The 18730-nt window shown below is 40.2% G+C and overlaps 1 protein-coding gene and 2 non-coding genes across 6 annotated transcripts in view; 1 reads left to right on the top strand and 2 right to left on the bottom strand.

Annotated features, from left to right (window-relative positions):
* Positions 1-18730, top strand: part of dab1a (DAB adaptor protein 1a) — a 177877-nt gene that overhangs the window by 120134 nt on the left and 39013 nt on the right. For all 4 annotated transcript variants that reach the window (XM_057352395.1, XM_057352394.1, XM_057352391.1 and 1 more), the window contains exons 5-7: positions 15162-15293; positions 16413-16532; positions 17921-17959. In XM_057352395.1, the coding sequence (XP_057208378.1) occupies positions 15162-15293; positions 16413-16532; positions 17921-17959 (291 nt within the window). The remainder of the gene's footprint in view (positions 1-15161; positions 15294-16412; positions 16533-17920; positions 17960-18730) is intronic.
* Positions 241-313, bottom strand: trnav-aac (transfer RNA valine (anticodon AAC)). Its single transcript has one exon. It is a non-coding gene; the product is annotated as a tRNA-Val (tRNA).
* On the bottom strand, positions 584-656 carry trnav-cac (transfer RNA valine (anticodon CAC)). The gene has a single exon. It is a non-coding gene; the product is annotated as a tRNA-Val (tRNA).

Below are 18730 nucleotides of genomic sequence, written 5' to 3'. Positions count from 1 at the left end.
ATGACTTTTGGCTTGATTTTGGACAAAAGCAACAAAAGGTTCTTGTTGGGATTCGGTCTGATTTTGCCCAGTTACGTACCGGGGCCTTTCACGTGTGACGTAAACGTGATAAGCACTACAACACAGAAACCAGGTCAGCTAAAATAACTGATCAGGACCATTACGGGTGACCCCAAAAGTGCAAGAAGCAATGTTTCATATGAACGACATTCAAGTGGCACTGCGTCAAAAGCCATGCATTGTTTCTGCTCGGTCTCGAGCCGAGGACCTTTCGCGTGTTAGGCGAACGTGATAACCACTACACTACAGAAACGCCACAAAAACGACAAACTTTTGTTTCATTTTTTTCCAATTTCTGTACATTTTTTCCTACTGGCACACAGAGAAGCATCTGTTTCCGCTCAGTTTCCGACTAGGGTCCTGTCACGCGAGGAGAACGCGACAATCGCTAAAATAAAGAGGCCTGTGAGCTAAGAGAGGCTGAAATGGACAATTCCACCATGCTTTCGATTAAGCCGACACGCAGTAAAGCTACCTTGCACACGAAAGGCATTTGATCTTCTTTACGTCAAAACCTGAACACTGTTTCTGCTCGGTTTCGAACCGAGGACCTTTCGCGTGTGAGGCGAATGTGATAACCACTAGACTACAGAAACTCTGACCGTGGCTTTCTTCGGGTTGCCAAGATGATTTTCCCCCATGTTTTGCACTCGATTGAGCACAATTTAAATGCGTAGCCTGTATCCGCTAATTTAACTGGGCATCTCCCGCATGTCAGGTGAACGTGACAGGCTGAAATCCTCCGCTGTATGTAACTTAAAGGCGCAGTTCTTGAAAATCAGCGGCCACTAGCTTTGTATTATAGTTTTGCAACAAATCTCTGAGTCATTTGCCCACCCCTCCCTTTCGAATTACGACGGTGGCCGCAGATGTCGTCTACTGAGACAGCGGATAGTAGTGATACAAGCAGGTAAGGCAATATATTAACGTAATTAATCATTTAACATGTATTCTATTGCGAAAGTTACTGTTACAATTCTATAATTAGATATATTTCTTGCGTGCTATCTAGTACACGCTGAGAGTAGTGAAGTAACTAAAGTTAGCTAATCGTAAATAGCAACGCTGTTCAAAGCGTTTGATCTGACAGTCACATAGGCAGTTAGGTGTAAGTTAGTAGACGTTTGTCTCCCCCTTTGTAAAGTCAGGAACAACCGGAGTACATACCGCAGGGACGGAAAAACATTATTATTCGGAGGTTATGGCCATTTGTATAAAATGCTAACGTTACCGTTTCAACAAAACAGGTGTTTGGTAAACATTGAAAATGTGGAAACATAGAAAATGTTGAATTATCTTACCGGTCTAGCAGAAAACAGGCAACTTCGGCGTCGCCTTGAAAACATTTGTCTTTCAACAGTGCCTTCCATCTGGTAATAGATACACCGATGTTTATCCTGGATTTCTGCCGCCGTTTGTCTCTAATTCGTCTGGCAGCATCACGTTTGTGCTTCTTTGACGACGGAGATTCACGCTCTGTCGGCTCTTGTGCACAATACGCATGGTCCTCCATTTTATCAAAACTTCTAAGACAGAACGATCAATTGCTTCAGCTAGATGACGACTACTCCTCCTTCTCTCTGTACTACGACTTACTACTTTGTGTGTCTTCAACTCAGTGATGATGAAAGCTGCGTCTAAAAAAACACACGTAGAAGACCAACATATAGGAAATGCGCTCTGTAGAGTGGTTTGTCCGTTAGAGCTTACTGTACAAAACATGGCTGCACAACATAACAAATTCCATGTAGATAGGCCCTCTCCCTATGTAGATACAACTGGTTTATTCTAAGGTAATAAAAACATAACTTTTCATTACGTAAGGTTTTTATACACATCTAAAGACACAGTTTTGTATGTTATATTGCATTTCTGTTAATAGATCATACAAAACATCCCGCACTGTACCTTTAAAGAACATATTTCATTGCTGAGGAATATATGCAAATATTGTTTTATAGCGAGCAGCTAGTGTGAATTAGGCAGCACAAATGAATTGATGTTCAGAGTGCAATGCTGTACTGATGAGGGCCAGTGATAAATGAGGGGTTGCTGTGTGAGCACAGCGTGCTCTTGTGTCATGGAGCCAGGAGGTGACCTCACATGACAAGGGTTTAATCTGTCATTGATGTATCTGATCTATTAACATCATGACCTTTGCTGTCTTTTCTGAGCGTGGTAGCGTTTAACCACTATGCTACAAATGCATGACTATCAGAATCAGATCGTGCTGTTGCTTTTGGATTGAAACTATGGAAACTGTGATATTTGATTGGATGTTTGTGTCTACCTGATGTCATCATTTACTCGCCCTCAAGTTGTTTCAAACCTGTATAAATGTTATTGTTATGCTGAACACAAAGAAAGACATTTTGCAGTTCTGCGTCACCATTGACTACCATTGTAGTTTCTTTTCCTAGTATGGTAGTCAATAGTGACCCAGAACCATTTGGTTACAAACGTTCTTGCAAATATCTTTGTGTGTCATTTTTTAACAGATCCCATTTGTTAAACCATAAGGACCATAACATACACAGAGGCTGTACCACAAAAATGCTTCTGCGTGAACAGAGAACAGACAGGTTGAGTGTGTGTGTGTGTGTGTGCGTGCGTGCGTGCGTGTGCGTGTGTGCGTGTGTGTGTGAGAGAGAGAGAGATAGAGAGAGCACTGTACTGCCCTTTTAAGATTCAACAGCTCTCCTTACTGTCTGTCTCCTTCCGGTTTGTGTAGTTGTTCCTGCCTGTCCACCCTTCAATTCCTCCCCCACTTATTTCCTTCCTGGCATTGGAACTCCCCTGCAGGCCTTCATCTGATGAAGAGGAGCTGCTTCCTGATTTCATTATGGTGACTCAGTGGACAGCCGCGTGCCGCTCTGTGACTCGGCTAATAGCATTGTTGTCCTGCTGTTTGAAGGGCTGCCAAGATCAGGCACTTGCATTATTAACTTCCACTAAGAGGGAGAACCCCAGCCTGCTGCCACCTCCAGCTTAAACCTTCTCAGTTAATATTACATGCGTGTTCAAACCATAGAGGTCTATAATACCTGGAGAAAGCTATCAGTTAGCATTCCCATACATCTCAATGGCAGTTGCTTGGCTAGCTTATGTATGGTAGCGCACGTAGGAGGTACACAACCTCAGTGCTGCCATATTGCTCCATGGGACCTTAGAGACACTTTTTGAGCCTCAACCATAAATGTTGTGTGTTTAATCACTCTGCAGTTGTATGAGAATGAAAAGTGGTAAAGTTAATGGATTGACAGCCATACACATACCCAAACAGGCATTAAAGGCATTAAAAAAAAGGCGACCATCTGGCCGGCCCAGCTCAGACAATTCCATCCCCAACCTAGAGCAAAGATGGACTACTTGTCACATAAATGCTATATTTACAATACTTGGTATTTAATGCTAAACTTACATCACATGACAGCAGTTTGAAGTTATTGCTGCATTCAGTGACTTTGATTGGAGGTAGCTGGGTGGGTGTTGTAGGGAGTGGGGGGGCTTGTTGGTTGTGGTTCGGGGCGTTTCATTTGTTGGGACTGTGTGGGTCTGGTCTGGTTGGTCTTGTTTTGTGGTCGATGTCGGACAACGTTGTCTGTTGTTGATCGCGGAAAGGGACCGGGTTGGACCTGCACGGTTTCGGCGGGTGGGGCTTCCTGGGTCGCGGCTCGTGGGCTCTCCCTGTTCTTCGTGGACGTTGCTCGGTGGCTTTGGTCGGGGTCACTGAGTGCAGCTATGACACGTCAGAGGAGATCTGGCCCTCCCGGCTGAGCCTGGTTTCTCCTGAGGTTTTTTTTTCTCCATTATTCATCATTGGAGTTTGGGTTCCTCGGCACAGCAGAGCAGTGCAGTGTTGGCTTGCTCACCAGGAGACTGCATTTATTTATTTATTTATTTATTCATTTATTTATTAGATATTATTTATTATAATGATCTTGCTTGGTCTATAAACACCATGCATTGTGCTGTGTTTTACCTTTCTGTGTTTTTCTTATTTGCTAATGTAAAGCGGCTTTGGAACAATGCACATTGTGAAAAGCGCTATATAAACAAAATTGAATTAAAGGGATAGTTCACCCAAAATTAAAAATGATGTCATAATTTATTCACTGTTCTTCACAACCTGTGTATTTTGATATTTCTGTAGAACACAAAAGAAGATATTTTATTTATTACACCAAAGAAAATTCCTTGTGTGTGCAAGCACACTTGGCAATAAAGCTCTTCTGATTCTGATTCTGATTCTGATTTAAGAAATGTGGTTCATACAGTGGAAGTCAATGGGGGCCAATGTTAGTTACCAACGTTCCTCAAAATATCTTCTTTTGTGTTTTGCTGAAGAAAGTCAGGCTGAAGAAAGGGTTGAAATAACATGAGGGTGAGTAAATGATTAAATAATTTTCATTTTGGAGTGAACAATCCCCCCCAATATGTTTGGCATAATATTGTATTTCTAATTAAATTGCACCAATATTTTTTCCTATATTGAATGAATTATGTTTGTAATACACATTTCTCTCATCTTCTTTGACTGATTTTTTTGCTTTATCTTTTAAAGATCCATGCAATTGTGCCTTTACAGGTACCTTTGATGTTCTCTTTCTCCCCCAAAAGCCCTCAACAACAGATTTAGTAAATATAGTTTATTTATCAAGAATGATTTTCCAGCCTCACTCATATCTTATTCATCTTAGATCCAATACGGTTACCATATTCCATCTACATATACATATAGATCTGTAAGTCACAACTTGTATTCAGAGTCATGCTTGATTTCCTTACCCACTGATTTGCATGGAAATGAGATGTGACCCATTCAATAAAGCAGTTTAATGCACGCAGAAAGCAGCTGTTGATGTAAATGACTATATCTGTTCCACTTACTCTAATATCATTAGACAGAATGAGTGAGCTGAAGTGCATGTGGACGCGAGTGAGAGAGTTTGTGTACTCTAACACTGGGTTCACACCAAACGCGAATTAAGTTGCGCAAGTAAACTACATACAAATTCAATGCAAAGATGTGTATATAGACGCGAATTCCCGACAATCTCATCTTCCGTGAAGGTTGAAAATATCTGTCAGATCGCGTCAATCACGTGAAAATAACGAACTTTTCCCGCGAGTAATAAAGAGCGTGGAACGCGATTGTTCGCGTTTGGTGTGAACCCAGCATAATGCCCGATTCGCATCATTCGCACCGCTTGCCGTGAGTTTGCGTCTATACGCGTCTTTGTATTGACTTTGTATGTAATTTACTGTATGTAATTAACAGTGTAATGCTGGGTTCACACCAAACGTGAACAATCGCGTTCCACGGTCTTTATTACTCGCTGGAAAAGTTCGTTATTTCCGCGTGAGTGACGTGATCTGACAAATATTTTCAACCTTCACGGAAGACGAGATTGATGCGCGTTCGCGGCAATTGTGCCGCCCGATTCGCGTCATTCGCACCGCCTGTCGCGAGTTTGCGTCTATACGCGTCTTTGCATTGACTTTGTATGTAATTTACTTGCGCAAAACGCTTAATTCGCGTTTGGTTTGAACCCAGTGTTAGTGTTCCAAGTGTTTCTTCATCAAAAACAGTCCTAAAAAGTAGAATCATTTATCGACGCATTAAAGACAGATTTGGCCAAAATCACTCCCAAAGCTCAGTATAGTACAGCACAGCAGATTGGCACTGATAGCATGAGCTGAAATTCTTTTTTGGTATGGCATTTCAAGCCTCTTAGTTCATTTTTGAGCTGTCAAGAGTTATTAGTCTTTTTTGTACACTCCAGGCACCCAGTGTCTTTCTCTCCTCTTATGCCCATATGCTGCGTTTTCCCCAGAGGCGCCCATGGGCCACTCATTTCTAAAGTTCCTTTCCAGTCCTGCTCTCAGAGGAGTCATTTTGGCTGCCCACCCGCTAGCATGTTCACCTTTGATCAAGCGTGGGGGTTTGTTTGTGTGGCCATGGGTGTGTGCGTACATGAGTTGGCACCGGTGGCATTTTTGATTAAATTCTCTTCTCCTCTTACTAATTACCCCTCTCTCAGGTCCAATTGCTATATAGTTGTGTGAATTCTCTCTCTCTCTTCCTGGTGTTTCTCTGTAATCAAAGACCTGGAACAGGCATCATTGCTATGGCAGCTGCTAATTAGTGGATACCTGGCGCCGTGGCAACAGCAGGTTGGGGGGGAGGAGGTGGCAAGTCAGGGTTGGTCGGACGATGGGAATAATGACATCGTGTCTCCTTGTCTAGCTCCTACACTGAGATGATTAAATATGAACACACACTCCGGTGCCGAGCGTGTTTGTGGGGTTTAATATAATGATAGGACTCCTACACGCTGACATACTGTGAAACTTGAGGAATAACTTCACACAATCTCATATTTTGTTTGAGACAGGTTTTTATATATGTGGGCGTGAGTTGAGGAATAGAGGCAAAGTGATTTAAATCACCACTTGAATGTTGTCGGGCATGATGTGATAAAATGATCAGACGATTTTAGCTCACGGGACTATTTAAACACTGCAGACTAAACTATAAGAAAAGGTTGTTCTTGTCAAAAATCCAGTTAAATTCAGTTTCTGAAAGTAGCTTGTCTCATGTGGTTTTTGGTAGATCAGAGCAGGTCTAAATCATTGGTTGGCTGGATGTTCTTCTGATGAGACTGAGGTCAGTCAACTACAGGGATTCCCAAATTTAGACAGGTATAATCTGTCCCAAGACCCCCCAAAATTTGTTAATGGAAGTATGAGGGGGAAAAGACATTTTTTTTCTCGTAGTACATGGTATTTTTTTCCTTGTCATTGTTACAGTAAATATAAATAAATATCTTACAATAAAATATCAAAACCATTGTTATTGCAAGTCATATACTTAACCTAGACTAAACAGCTGAGTGACTTTGTGCAGCCCACCTTTTTTATTTTTATTTAACCAGGAATGTTTCATTGAGATACAGTATCTCTTCTACCAGAGAGTCAATTCAATTCAATTTTATTTATATAGCGCTTTTCACAATGTGCATTGTTCCAAAGCTGCTTTGCATGAGAAAATAAGAAAAACACAAAAAAGGTTAAACACAGCACAGTGCATGGTGTTTATAGACCAAGCAAGATCATTCTAGTAAATAATATCTAATAAATGCAGTCTCTCGGTGGTTTATTTAGCATATTATGCATTAAGTGAATGCTTGGCTGAAAAGATGTGTCTTTAATCTAGATTTAAATTTGGAGAGTGTGTCTGACCCTCTAAGAGTCCTGGGCATTGCCACTGTGTGACCCACAAGTGGGTCCTGAGCCACAGTATGAAAACACCTCAAACTGGGGGCCGTGGCCTCCTGGGGGGCCCCAAGATGGATCCAGGGGGCCACAGATTTTGTGGTATTATATGAAACACAGACATTTATCATAAATTCTATGCAATCAAACATCAGATAAATAAGACCACCAACCAAAAGTATTGATGTTCCAGCATTGTATAACAGAATACGTTTTTGGTTTAATTAAAATTCTAAGTTTAAGATTAAAAGTTTTTATTTGGGCAGCTGCAAAGCGATACACTCTACACAAAGGGGGCCATACAACAAAAACGTTTGAGAACCACTGTTGTAGATCATCTTGGTCAACCTGATTAAAATGGCTTGTGCTTAAAGGGATTCACCCAATAATGAAAATTCTGTCAAGATTTCCTCACCCTCTAATCGTTCCAAACCTGTGTAAATTTCTTTGTTCGGTTGAACACAAAGAAATATATTTGGAAGAATATTAGCAACGGACAATTCTGGGGCACCATTGGCTACTGTGGGTTTGAAAAGCTGTTAAAACAGAGAACATGATAGCATGTTTGAGAAGGAGGCAGAATGTATATGAGATGGGAGTATATTGAATGCAGAAGGACAGTGAGAGATATATGGCGAAAGGTGATAAATCATGCTAAACTCATTAATGAGATAACAGTGGCTGCCGAGAAATATGAAGGTTAAAGGGTTGAAAGCTCTGGATCTACTGTAGACACTGTTATTTTCTGCCAGAGCAGCTACAGTCGCGTACATGTACACACACATCCATAGACACAAAATTGTTCAGCAAAATGACATTTATTAATACTGTAAAGAGTTTTTAATTCACTTTGCCTAGAGTCTGCATATTTTTTGTTATTTTACAGTGTGTTTTCTATAAGGTCACTTGCAGAGAGCGCCACACTGTTCATTAATTTTTTCTCACCAGTCTGTTGTTGTGGTGGAATATATCTCTAAAATGACACATAAAACTAAGTGACACATAAAACAACCGTGATTCATGGCTTTAAATGTCAGTCAGGCGGCTTTTTCTGTATTAGTGGACATCCTTGGATCTATAAGCTGCAAAAAAGCGCCAGACATTTGCCGCAGTCTTAAGTTACGGCTATGTGAGACAAAGGTTTTGCCGACATTATGTAGACCAAATGTCCCCATATCGACAGTAAAACCTAAAATCACAATCACTGTGGGGGGAAGCCAACAGGGAATGCACATACAGGAAAACAGCCATAAAAACATAATAAATAACGTTTATGTAAAAATGCAAAAATGTTGTGTGAGGGTTATATAAAACTCTACAGCTCAGCTTAGTACAGAAACAATCATACAGATATCCCATAGCATGATAGAAAAACGTGTTGTTAAGGTTGGATGCTTCCCAGCACCTCAGACATCAATTCACCGCACGGTGGCACATCTGAAATTGAGCTCTCTGTGATTTACTGCAAAGCGCACACACGCGCGGAAATCCATTGCCATGTCCCACTCTCTCTGATGGTACAGGTTCGTGTATTAACACTGTAAAGGATGTTCATCGCTTTTTCGACGGCACAGATCTGTACGCCTTGGGATTTTACTGCAGCTTAAGGCTCTGCTCTGTTCTCTGTTGAACTGACTGCGTTGAATTCACTCTTTAAAGGCACATAGATAAAGGCATTTTATCATTTACTCACCCTCATGTCATTCCAAACCTGTTTGATACTTTTTATTCTGCAGAACACAAAAAATATATTTTGAAGAAAGTTGATAACCAAACACCAATGGCTCCCATTGTTTGCCTTTCCTGTGCTCTTCTGGAAGGTTTAGGGTTATTGTGTTTTTGATTATCAATTCATTTAAAAAAATAACAGAAATTAAATGGATAGCATGTGTTGTGCATGGTTTGAAAATTCATAAATAAAATGCCTCTAGATCAGCAAGTCTAAACAGAACTTTATTGACGCAGATGAAGATGAATGGCTGGACCATCATCATACACTTCTTAAATTCTTTCTCTCATCATTTCTGACCTCAAACATATATCGCCACTAGCCAAACTTTGCATTCTATTAATCTTTTTTCCTGTCTGATCCTGTTTTCACCTCTAAACAAGTAAAGGAGGCCGAACAACATGTTATCCCTCCTCCTCTCCCTCACGCTCTCATGATAAATGGATGGCGAGGCACTTTTCTGTGGTGTGACTTTTTGGACAGGCTTCAAAACAGCAGATGTGAGACTGTTTGGAAAATGAAATCATATAGGATCATTCCTATATGATCCACTGTCACTTTGTGTACTGCATTGAGCTTTCTTCTCACCTTCTATCTCTTTCCGTCTCTCTTTATTTCTAGTTTGTTCCCTTTATGTCACTCACACACCTTAAAGCAGAATCGTTTCTTGCTTAGTACAAACTTGGTGGTTTACAGTACAGAATATGAATGTAAAGTTTCTTCACTGTACCCCTTGTTACAGTCTATAGGGGGTTATGCGTTACAAGTAGTTTGCATTAGATAATATGAAAAGTCATGCATTACATTTCATACCTTTTCAAAGTAATGTGCATTACTTTTCTATAATTTATATATATTTATATATATTTATCAATTACCCACACAGTGAATTCCATAAATCGAGTAGTTTATTCAGTTAATTTGCCAGTCATCTTGGAAATAGCTCTGGGTTCTATTTTCTATGTAGGGCACAGCATTGGGAAATTCAAAAGTGTTTAAGATAACATATTTCATAGATTAAAAATATTTTTTAATTGTTTTCCATGCCCATTATGTTAATATGCTTGTGCTTACTATAGAAAGCAAACTCAAAGTCATTGGCTCTTTGGGAGGGACCTCTCCTTTTACAGACCCTCACTCATGTCAGTTTCACATTCATATTTCTTGGAGTCTTCTCCATCTTCTTCTCATGCTGTCATAGTACTTCTGTTTAGAAAGAAAGAGAACCTCAGCCTTTTGACATTGAAAAGTTATACAAATGTTCCCATGATAAGTAGCAATTTAACATAACTCTTTTGGGAGTTCCACAGTAATGCATTCCATTGCTTTAAAAAGGTTGGCTTGAAATAAACATTCCCCAACATTTTTGTTAACAGTAGCGTCTCAATTCACGTTATATTCTCATTTAATTCAGAATCAGAATTTTTGTACCGTTCTGTGTTTTGTTCTCACAGCTGTGTGCTCAGATGCGGATCTGAAGTGGCCTGTCACTTCGAATTGATGTCATTAACAAACGCTTATCATCCTGAAACAGAGTCCGTTCTTCACGACGAGTTGTACCAGTTGTACCAGCTGCCCTCCCTCTGGGCAGGCCGGTGTATTGATAGATCCGCCTCTTAACACCTGCACGCATACGCTCAAACACTCATGATCTTGTGCGTTCAGGGAGAGGATACTATTGAACCGAAACAGACTCCATTTGGATTGTGAGACCGAGAAGATAAAATCATTCGTTCTGTAGCATGTCGAACAAGTCCAAGTGAGAAAGAGAGGGAATTAAAAGAATTGTTCTGCTGGACAAACTCATTTGTGAAACCCTGATAGTTCTTGCATAATCCCACTCTGCTCTATGGCAAACAATGGGCAGCACCAAGGAATTCTGGGATTGCTGTCCCTCATCTGTCCTGTTTTGGGATACTTTGTCTTTTTTCTTTCATGTGTTTCGGCTGGCGTGAGCCATCTGCAAGGCTTACAAATACCCGCCTCCTAAATGATTTGAAACAAGGGGTAAATGTGCACTTTATCTCCAACGAGTGCCCCGTAGCTACACAAGAACCTAATAAAGCCATGGCTAATGTGTGTACGTGTATGTGTGTGTGTGCGCGGGAGTCAAGCGGATGGTTAATTAACTGTGAATGTGAGGTTTTGAAGGGCTTAGAGCCGGACTCTAGATCCTCATTATCTCCGTAACACCAGTCTTCCCTTTCCGCGTTTGCCCTCTCCTCATAGCAGCATCCTCAGATAAGCACACACACACACCCATCACCAGTGTTGGACACATCCCCAGTCACTAAAACCTCATTATGAGTTCTGTTTGTGCATTGTCATTAAGTTGTATGTGCGTTCCCTCAGGGAGTGATTAAATGGCAAAGCCTTTCTGTTTTTGTTTTAGTTTTTATGCTTTAATATGTGTAAATAACCTGCACCAAATGCCTTTGTATCATATGGGCCATAGGTTGGCTTTGTTTCAGAACCTACTGAGCAGCCTTGTTTTCCACCCCCCACGTAGACAGGTTCCTTCTAAAGAATCTTTCTTCTTTAAACAAAACCTTGTCAGTGAATAAAAAGTGTTTTTCCCTATATTTCCCTATAAAGTGTAAGCATGATATCTTTATGCCTTTGCCTTTAGCCACATTTCTAAACCTGCGGGATGAGTTTGGGATGGGACAATCTGTTTTATTGATTAGAAGAAGGTTCAGAAATCCTGTTTGAAAGCAGTCATCATTTTTGCTGAATGTTAAAATGGCACACCAGACATTTTAGTGTATTTTAAAATGATTTTTTTATTCATTGCCGTACCAACTGGAATTCCCTTCTTGACAAAGGATACATGCAATCTTTCTTAGATTTTGGGCAAAGTAAGATATCAAGAAGGAAGCATCATTTCATAAGAACACATAAAAACGTTTTGATACAACTTTGTGGTACCAAATCCCCCCCCCAAAAAAAATGCTGTCCATGTAGGGCAGTTCCCTAGGTTTTATAAGATAGCTAATAGCTTTAATTCTGACCTCTGTAGTAATCTTAGAAGTGTAATGCTTGTTGTCTCATCATGATAACAGAGTAATTATTAATGCAATAGGGTAGTCTCTGAGGCTTTAGTGTCGGTCTGATGATCCAAAGTAAAGAAAAGGATGCATCATTTGCCAAAAGTTTGTATATGTATGTGTGGTCTTAGTAAACCCTACAGTGTGAGGACCAAATGGTTTGTCCCCATGAAGAAAACATCTTATAAATCAAACTAAACGGTGTTCATTTGAAAATGTAAAAATGCTAAAAGTTTTGTGTGATGGTTAGAGAATAGAGGTTTGTACAGTACAGTATAAAAACCATGTCGATGGAAAGTCCACATAAAACAATGAAACCCAACATTTGTGTATGTAAGTGACCTGTAGATTATAGGTCATTATGATGAAAAGCCGTTCATGTGCCGCGATAACACAGGACTTGTTATGCAAGCTCACGGCAAACATTGCATTCTGTGAACTAGTTTAAAGAGAGGCTGGCATTGAATAGGCACACAAGTAATTCATCTTTCAAGGATTTTTTATGCTTCCAATTTTGAACTGCCCAGAAGGAATGGGAACGCAGTTATATATACAGTATATAGAAGATTTTGCATCTAATAACCCTGAAAAGCACTCGAAAGATTAAAGCTTGCAATTGGTGGGACTGTTTCATTTTGTATTACAAACAGCATTTCTGAAAAAGACAGCAATTCATTTGCTGGGAAAGCACACATTTTCTTTCAAGTTAATATAATAGCAAATTGAATTTCATTCTGTGTGAAAACAAAAAGCTGAAGACTGACTTATGTTTCCAATTATGAAACCAGTTCTGCAGAAAAATGACGTGAAATGATTTTGCGTTGGAATGAACCATCTAAACAAACCAATTTAGAATGAATATCAATGCTAGTTGGGAGTAAGAGACTGTCTAGGATGGAACGTATGAATATTTAGCTTGCTGGGCTGAAAAGCTACATGCTAAAATAGTGTGACTAAAAACAGTTCTTTGCATTTTAGCATGCTTCACCGCATCCTGTTAGGGAAAAATCTTTTTGGGAAAGCCAGAGCACAGCTGAACATTTGTCACATTATTTAAAAGATCGTAGGTAATGTCATTAATATGCAGATAGCATTTACCAACAGAGTTAACAAGAACTTCTGTAACAGGTTACCAGATTACTCCCTCATCTGCTATTGGCCCTCATAAACAGATAATCCCACCCCAAACTCACTCCATTGGATAAGCCTTGTCAGGATGTTCTGAAAGTGTTGCAGCGCTTAAACCTGAGGTAAATTAACAAATGTCTTATTATCCAAGCAGGATAATTAGAAAATATTTTAACATAAAATTACACACTTCACCTTAACCATCACTGCTACTTTCAGTTTGTCACTCATCAACGCTGTAGGAAGTGAATAATTGAATATTGCCGTACTGTACCAAATTCCACAATCATCGTGCTCCGTTGATCACCGTTAAATGTGCATTCATTACATTTGTGTGGGCACACGGCACGATAGTTTGCTAACAAAAGCTACTAAGTTATTTCAAAACTTTTTCAACAAAGAAAACCTCCATCACAAAGTTTGTTTAACACATAACTGACAACACTTCATATTTTAGCGGGGAAAATAGCACCTCGCAGTCAGATGGGATGTCATAAGATGTCATCCGCTCTCGAGTTAACTGCCAAGCCCGTGGGGGTGCGTCTCTCCATCCCCTCGAGCTTGCGGTGTGTGTATTGTGTTAGTGATGTTTTAATGACTCCAGATGAAGTGGGTGGTGAGGGGAAGATTGCCACTTGCAGTAGATTTCAGCAGATGATTGCTCTTCAGCGGCAGGAGGCCGACACTAGCGATGAGCCCTGGTGATTCAGACATCAGCATGGAGGACGACTCCATCTGAGCTCTTGACCTGTTTCTGCCCTCCGATCGCCTCTCTAGGTGAAAGCCTCCCTTCATGTAAATGTCCATTCAGCCATTTTTGATGGATTGATTTCTATTAACTTAAATAGAAGTTTAGTGTGCACTGTCCCAAAGTCCCATCTTGAAGCAATTACTGACCAATCCTACCAATTTGACTACTTTATGAGCACATTTCACTGAAGAACGTTCTGTGAAGCACTTCTGAGTATGCATAAAATAAGCCAATTCTGTCATCCAAGACCAAGTCCTATCTACTTGAATGGAGGAAGACTGAACTCTTTATCACTCGCAAAGTCACAATAAACATATTTCAGACCAACAATTGTCAATTCTTTCTTAAATTTTGCTAAAAAACACTTCTGCGCTGTTCCAGTCAAGCTCACGGGCATGTGAAAAGACTAGTGAGTAAAGAGCCCCTCTCCCACAGTATTGTCAGTCTTTAATGATGGGCTCTTTTTACAGGAAGGTGGCCCTTCCGGGGCTAGAACAACCACAATGAGTGTTGTATTTTGTCCATTCATAATAATAAAACTTCAGCATCTTGTTAATATCAATTTTCTTTGGTATGCAACAGTAAGAGCTTGGGAAACACTCAATTAAAGATTACGTTTCATAATGCTTCAACAAGGGATGTTTAAACTAGTCTTTGGTTGAATGCAATCTGCAAAGAATATTTGGTAATTACACAAGTTTTTGTTCACCAATAGTTTGGGATTTTATATGATTATTGTAAAGCTCTGAATTTAGGGGGCATTCAGACATAACTCGTCTCTGTGTCTAAAAACGCGAGACGCAGCGCTCAGATATGTTTTTTTAAAAAGCGCAGCCTAGAATGCCTCCTCCGCCATGTTGCCGTCAAATAAAACAGTTGTCATGCCAACTTGCTGCTGTAAACAGAAGCTGCAACGCTTGCCCCGCCTCCAAATTCATCTGATTGGTTCACTGATTTTGGAACTGACATTGATGAGCAGCGCTGCATGTAAAAGTTGAATTTTTTTTACTTGACACGGCGTCTTAAAAACGCGGCGCTTCAAAAGAGCGTAACGGTCATGCACGTCCGTCAAACGCGTGTTTACATAGAAAACAATGGGAAAGTAGCGCATTGGAATGGAAAAATGCGTTCTGTCTGAATGGCCCCTTACTCTGGCTTTTGTCCCCAGGTTCTTCAGCACCACCATGCCGTCCATGAGATTTCCTACATCGCCAAGGATATCACAGACCACCGAGCCTTTGGTTATGTTTGTGGAAAAGAGGGAAACCATCGGTTTGTGGCCATCAAAACTGCTCAGTCTGTAAGTATCCATATATTGGCCATTTCTCAAGAGTGTTAGAGTAGAAATATGGGCCAGGTGTGTGATTTGTCAAAACATATGCACACATAGAAGCTTGCCACACCCCTTTTTCCCCTCCTACCCCTTTTCAAACCACAGTTTACACTGTATCAGATCGTGACACTGTGTCTGCATTGTGTTCATTTTCTGGTGGTTGTCTCTCTCTCTCTCTCTCTCTCTCTCTCTCTCTCTCTCTCTCTCTCTTCGTCGTCTGCTCTCTCTCTCTCTCTCTCTCTCTCTCTCTCTCTCTCTCTCTCTCTCTCTCTCTCTTTGCCACTGTGATGCTGTTCTTTGTTATTGCGTTGCTCTGGTCTGCAGTGCTGTGGTGCAGTGGATGTTGCTCAATCGATTTCCATAGTGGGTCGATGAGTATGTGTTGTCCTCTCTCCCTCCCCAGCCAGTGACTCTGTGGATCTGAACTACAGGTTCAGGAGGATAAAGGAATGACCCACAACCTGTTTCCACACTGTTTTATTTTCCCATATTTACACCAACTGTGACTTTAATTCTTGTTATTAATTTTCCTAAGTTCCTACGTTTTTTTCAAGGGTCAAGGCAAAATTGCCAGTTGTTAAAGAACCCCATATGATTGAAATATTAAAATGAATAATTAAAATATTCATGTTTCATTGTATTTACAAAGTACCTGAAATACATTGGTATTACCATGACACCATATCCAAAAACATCGTAGTACCAATGTTATACAACCACATGACCGTTCATATTGCCTTTCCCTGTGGTGTGAACAGTCGTAGAATTCCCGATATTATTACATTCACTTTGCATTTTCCCTCCACGCGTCTTTAACATGGAGCTTTTATGCCAACTACAAAGAGTGAAGTTTGATCTGACCCAGTCTTTTGAAATGAAATGCACTTCGTTCTGTCACCTCTTATCTGCTAGATTTAAGAGCAGTCAAAGCAAAGGGTCAAGAGGCTCCTGTTCATTTTAATAAACTGAATCTCTCGAATGCTTAATATAATGTACAAGTCATACTTGTTGCCACATTTTCTCCATTTCTCTTTCTCTTAGTCTTTCTGTAATTATGTCCGTCTTTCTCTCCGTCTGCATTCCCAGGCCGAACCGGTGATCCTCGACCTCCGCGACCTTTTCCAGTTGATTTATGAGATTAAGCAGAGGGAAGAGATCGAGAAAAAGGCTCAGAAGGACAAGCAGTGCGAACAAGCCGTTTATCAGGTAACGCGCTCGCATGAAACCTTCACACTCGGATAAACGCGAAATCCCAAAGAGAATATACAATTTCGAACGCGACTTTATTGCGCTGTCATATATACACCGGTGTTCACGTCAGTAGGCGAGCGAGAGTTGTAGAAACCATAAACCACAACAAAACTGATGAAATATAGAATACAAAAGCATGAAAATATAGAAAACAAAGGCATTTCCGAGAGGGCATATTTATTATTTATCTCAGAGCATAACACGATTAGTTTCACACGCACTGTGCTGTTTTTCTCTTCTTGTTGTGTGCCGCATCGTACAATATGACCCCAGGGGGATCTTGGGTAGAAGAAATCTTAAAATAAATTCTCAACACTTTGGTCTTCATTTTACTGAATTTTTACAAGCCCAATCAAGCCGTTGCTTTCGAAGTAAGTGTTTTGCCTGGAAAAGTTTGTCGAGGCTGGACGAAAGAGGAATTTGTGGACAGCTTATATGCAAATATGAAGCCATTTTTAAAGCATAGTACTCATATCCATAATCCACAAACTAAAGGAATAGTTTACCCAAAAATGAAAATTCTGTCATCATTTACTCATTCTCTTGTTGTTCCAAATCTGTATGAATCTCTTTGTTCTGCTGAACACAAAATAAGATAGGTTATGTAAAATAATGCAGGAAACCAAACCATTCTGGGGCACCATTGACTACCATAGTAGTTTTGAGCATGGCGCTAGCAACGCCAAGGTCATGGGTTCAATCCCAGGGGATTGCACATAGTCAGAAACAAATGTATAGTACAATGCAATGTAAGTCGCTTTGGATAAAAGCGTCTGCCAAATGCATATATGTAAATGTTTCCTACTATGTAGGTGAACGGTGCCCCAGAACTGTTCAGTTTTAAACATTCTTCCAAATGACTTCTTTTGTGTCCAGTGAAACAACTTTAGGCTAAGTAAATGATGACAGAATTTTCATTTCTGGGTAAACGGTCCCTTTAACACTGCGACTAAAAATTTCAGACATTCGTCAAAATATGTAATTAAATTGAGATGTCATTAAATGACCTAAAAAAGACTTCCAGTTTGTGTATAATTTGTCTCAGACAGTGAAAGTACGGCATTCAGTCATTCAGTTGCATTTGGCCTAAGGCAGCTCTTTTCAATTCTCTCTCTCTCTCTCTCTCTCTCTCTGTTCAATACCAGGATTCACATCTGCGATATGATTTTCCTCACATTTCTCAACTGTGCACGTCCCTATACCTGTTGTTATTGCTGGCAGTCAAAATGTGCTTTTTCTCTGTGTTTTTAAACAAATGAGAAAAAAATTCTTCTCCTCTTACGTTTTCCTCCCTCTATATCTGCTTTACTCCAATCACCTGCTCCGTCCAATCATACCCGCAGACCATTCTGGAGGAAGACGTGGAAGATCCCGTGTATCAGGTAACGCTTTGAAAGAAACCATTAATCATTGTGTCTGCTTGATCGTGCGCTGTCAAATTAGTCTGCCTCGCACTGTCACGATAAACAGGACAGAAATACTGTAAATAAATCCCCTCCATTTTCTTTGCTCTTTCGTCACTCCTCCTGAATTAATAGATCTTGTTATTTCATCATTTGTATGTATTAATAAGCAGTAAATCATTGCTGTAATAGGTTGATAACCTTTTTTCGTTTTCTAAATTGGGTATGTTTTGGAAAAAACTGGCGTGCAGTTTTTGTCCTGGGAGCCTCCATATAGTTTTGTACTGAAAACAGACAGCTTTAACACATCCCATCTGGGCTGCGTGTGTGTGTGTGTGTGTGTGTGTGCGTGTGTGTGTGTGTGTGTGTGTGTGTGTGTGTGTGTGTGTGTGTGTGTGTGTGTGTGTGTGTGTGTGTGTGTGTGTGTGTGTGTTTACGTGCCTTGCATTGCCTTTCTGTATTGTCCATTGTGCGCCATATAGCAAATAATAGGAATCTACGCAATTCACAATTAAGGTACATTCAGAGAATATGTATACTTAATCTATTGAATGTGTCAGATGTCTAATAGTTTACAGACTTACAGGAATTTATGGGCCGGAAATATACAGTATATAAATTGGACTCTGGTGTACCTTTGAATAGTAAGACCGAATGTCCATTAGTCATTAGCTACAAAGTAATGAAGAAATGAGAAACACTGCTCCGAGGTATATCAGTTGTGCACTCCATGCTAAAGAATCAATCATT

Source organism: Triplophysa rosa, linkage group LG15 (assembly GCF_024868665.1).
Source record: "Triplophysa rosa linkage group LG15, Trosa_1v2, whole genome shotgun sequence".
NCBI lineage: Eukaryota > Metazoa > Chordata > Actinopteri > Cypriniformes > Nemacheilidae > Triplophysa > Triplophysa rosa.
This window is presented reverse-complemented; position numbering and strand designations above follow the sequence as displayed.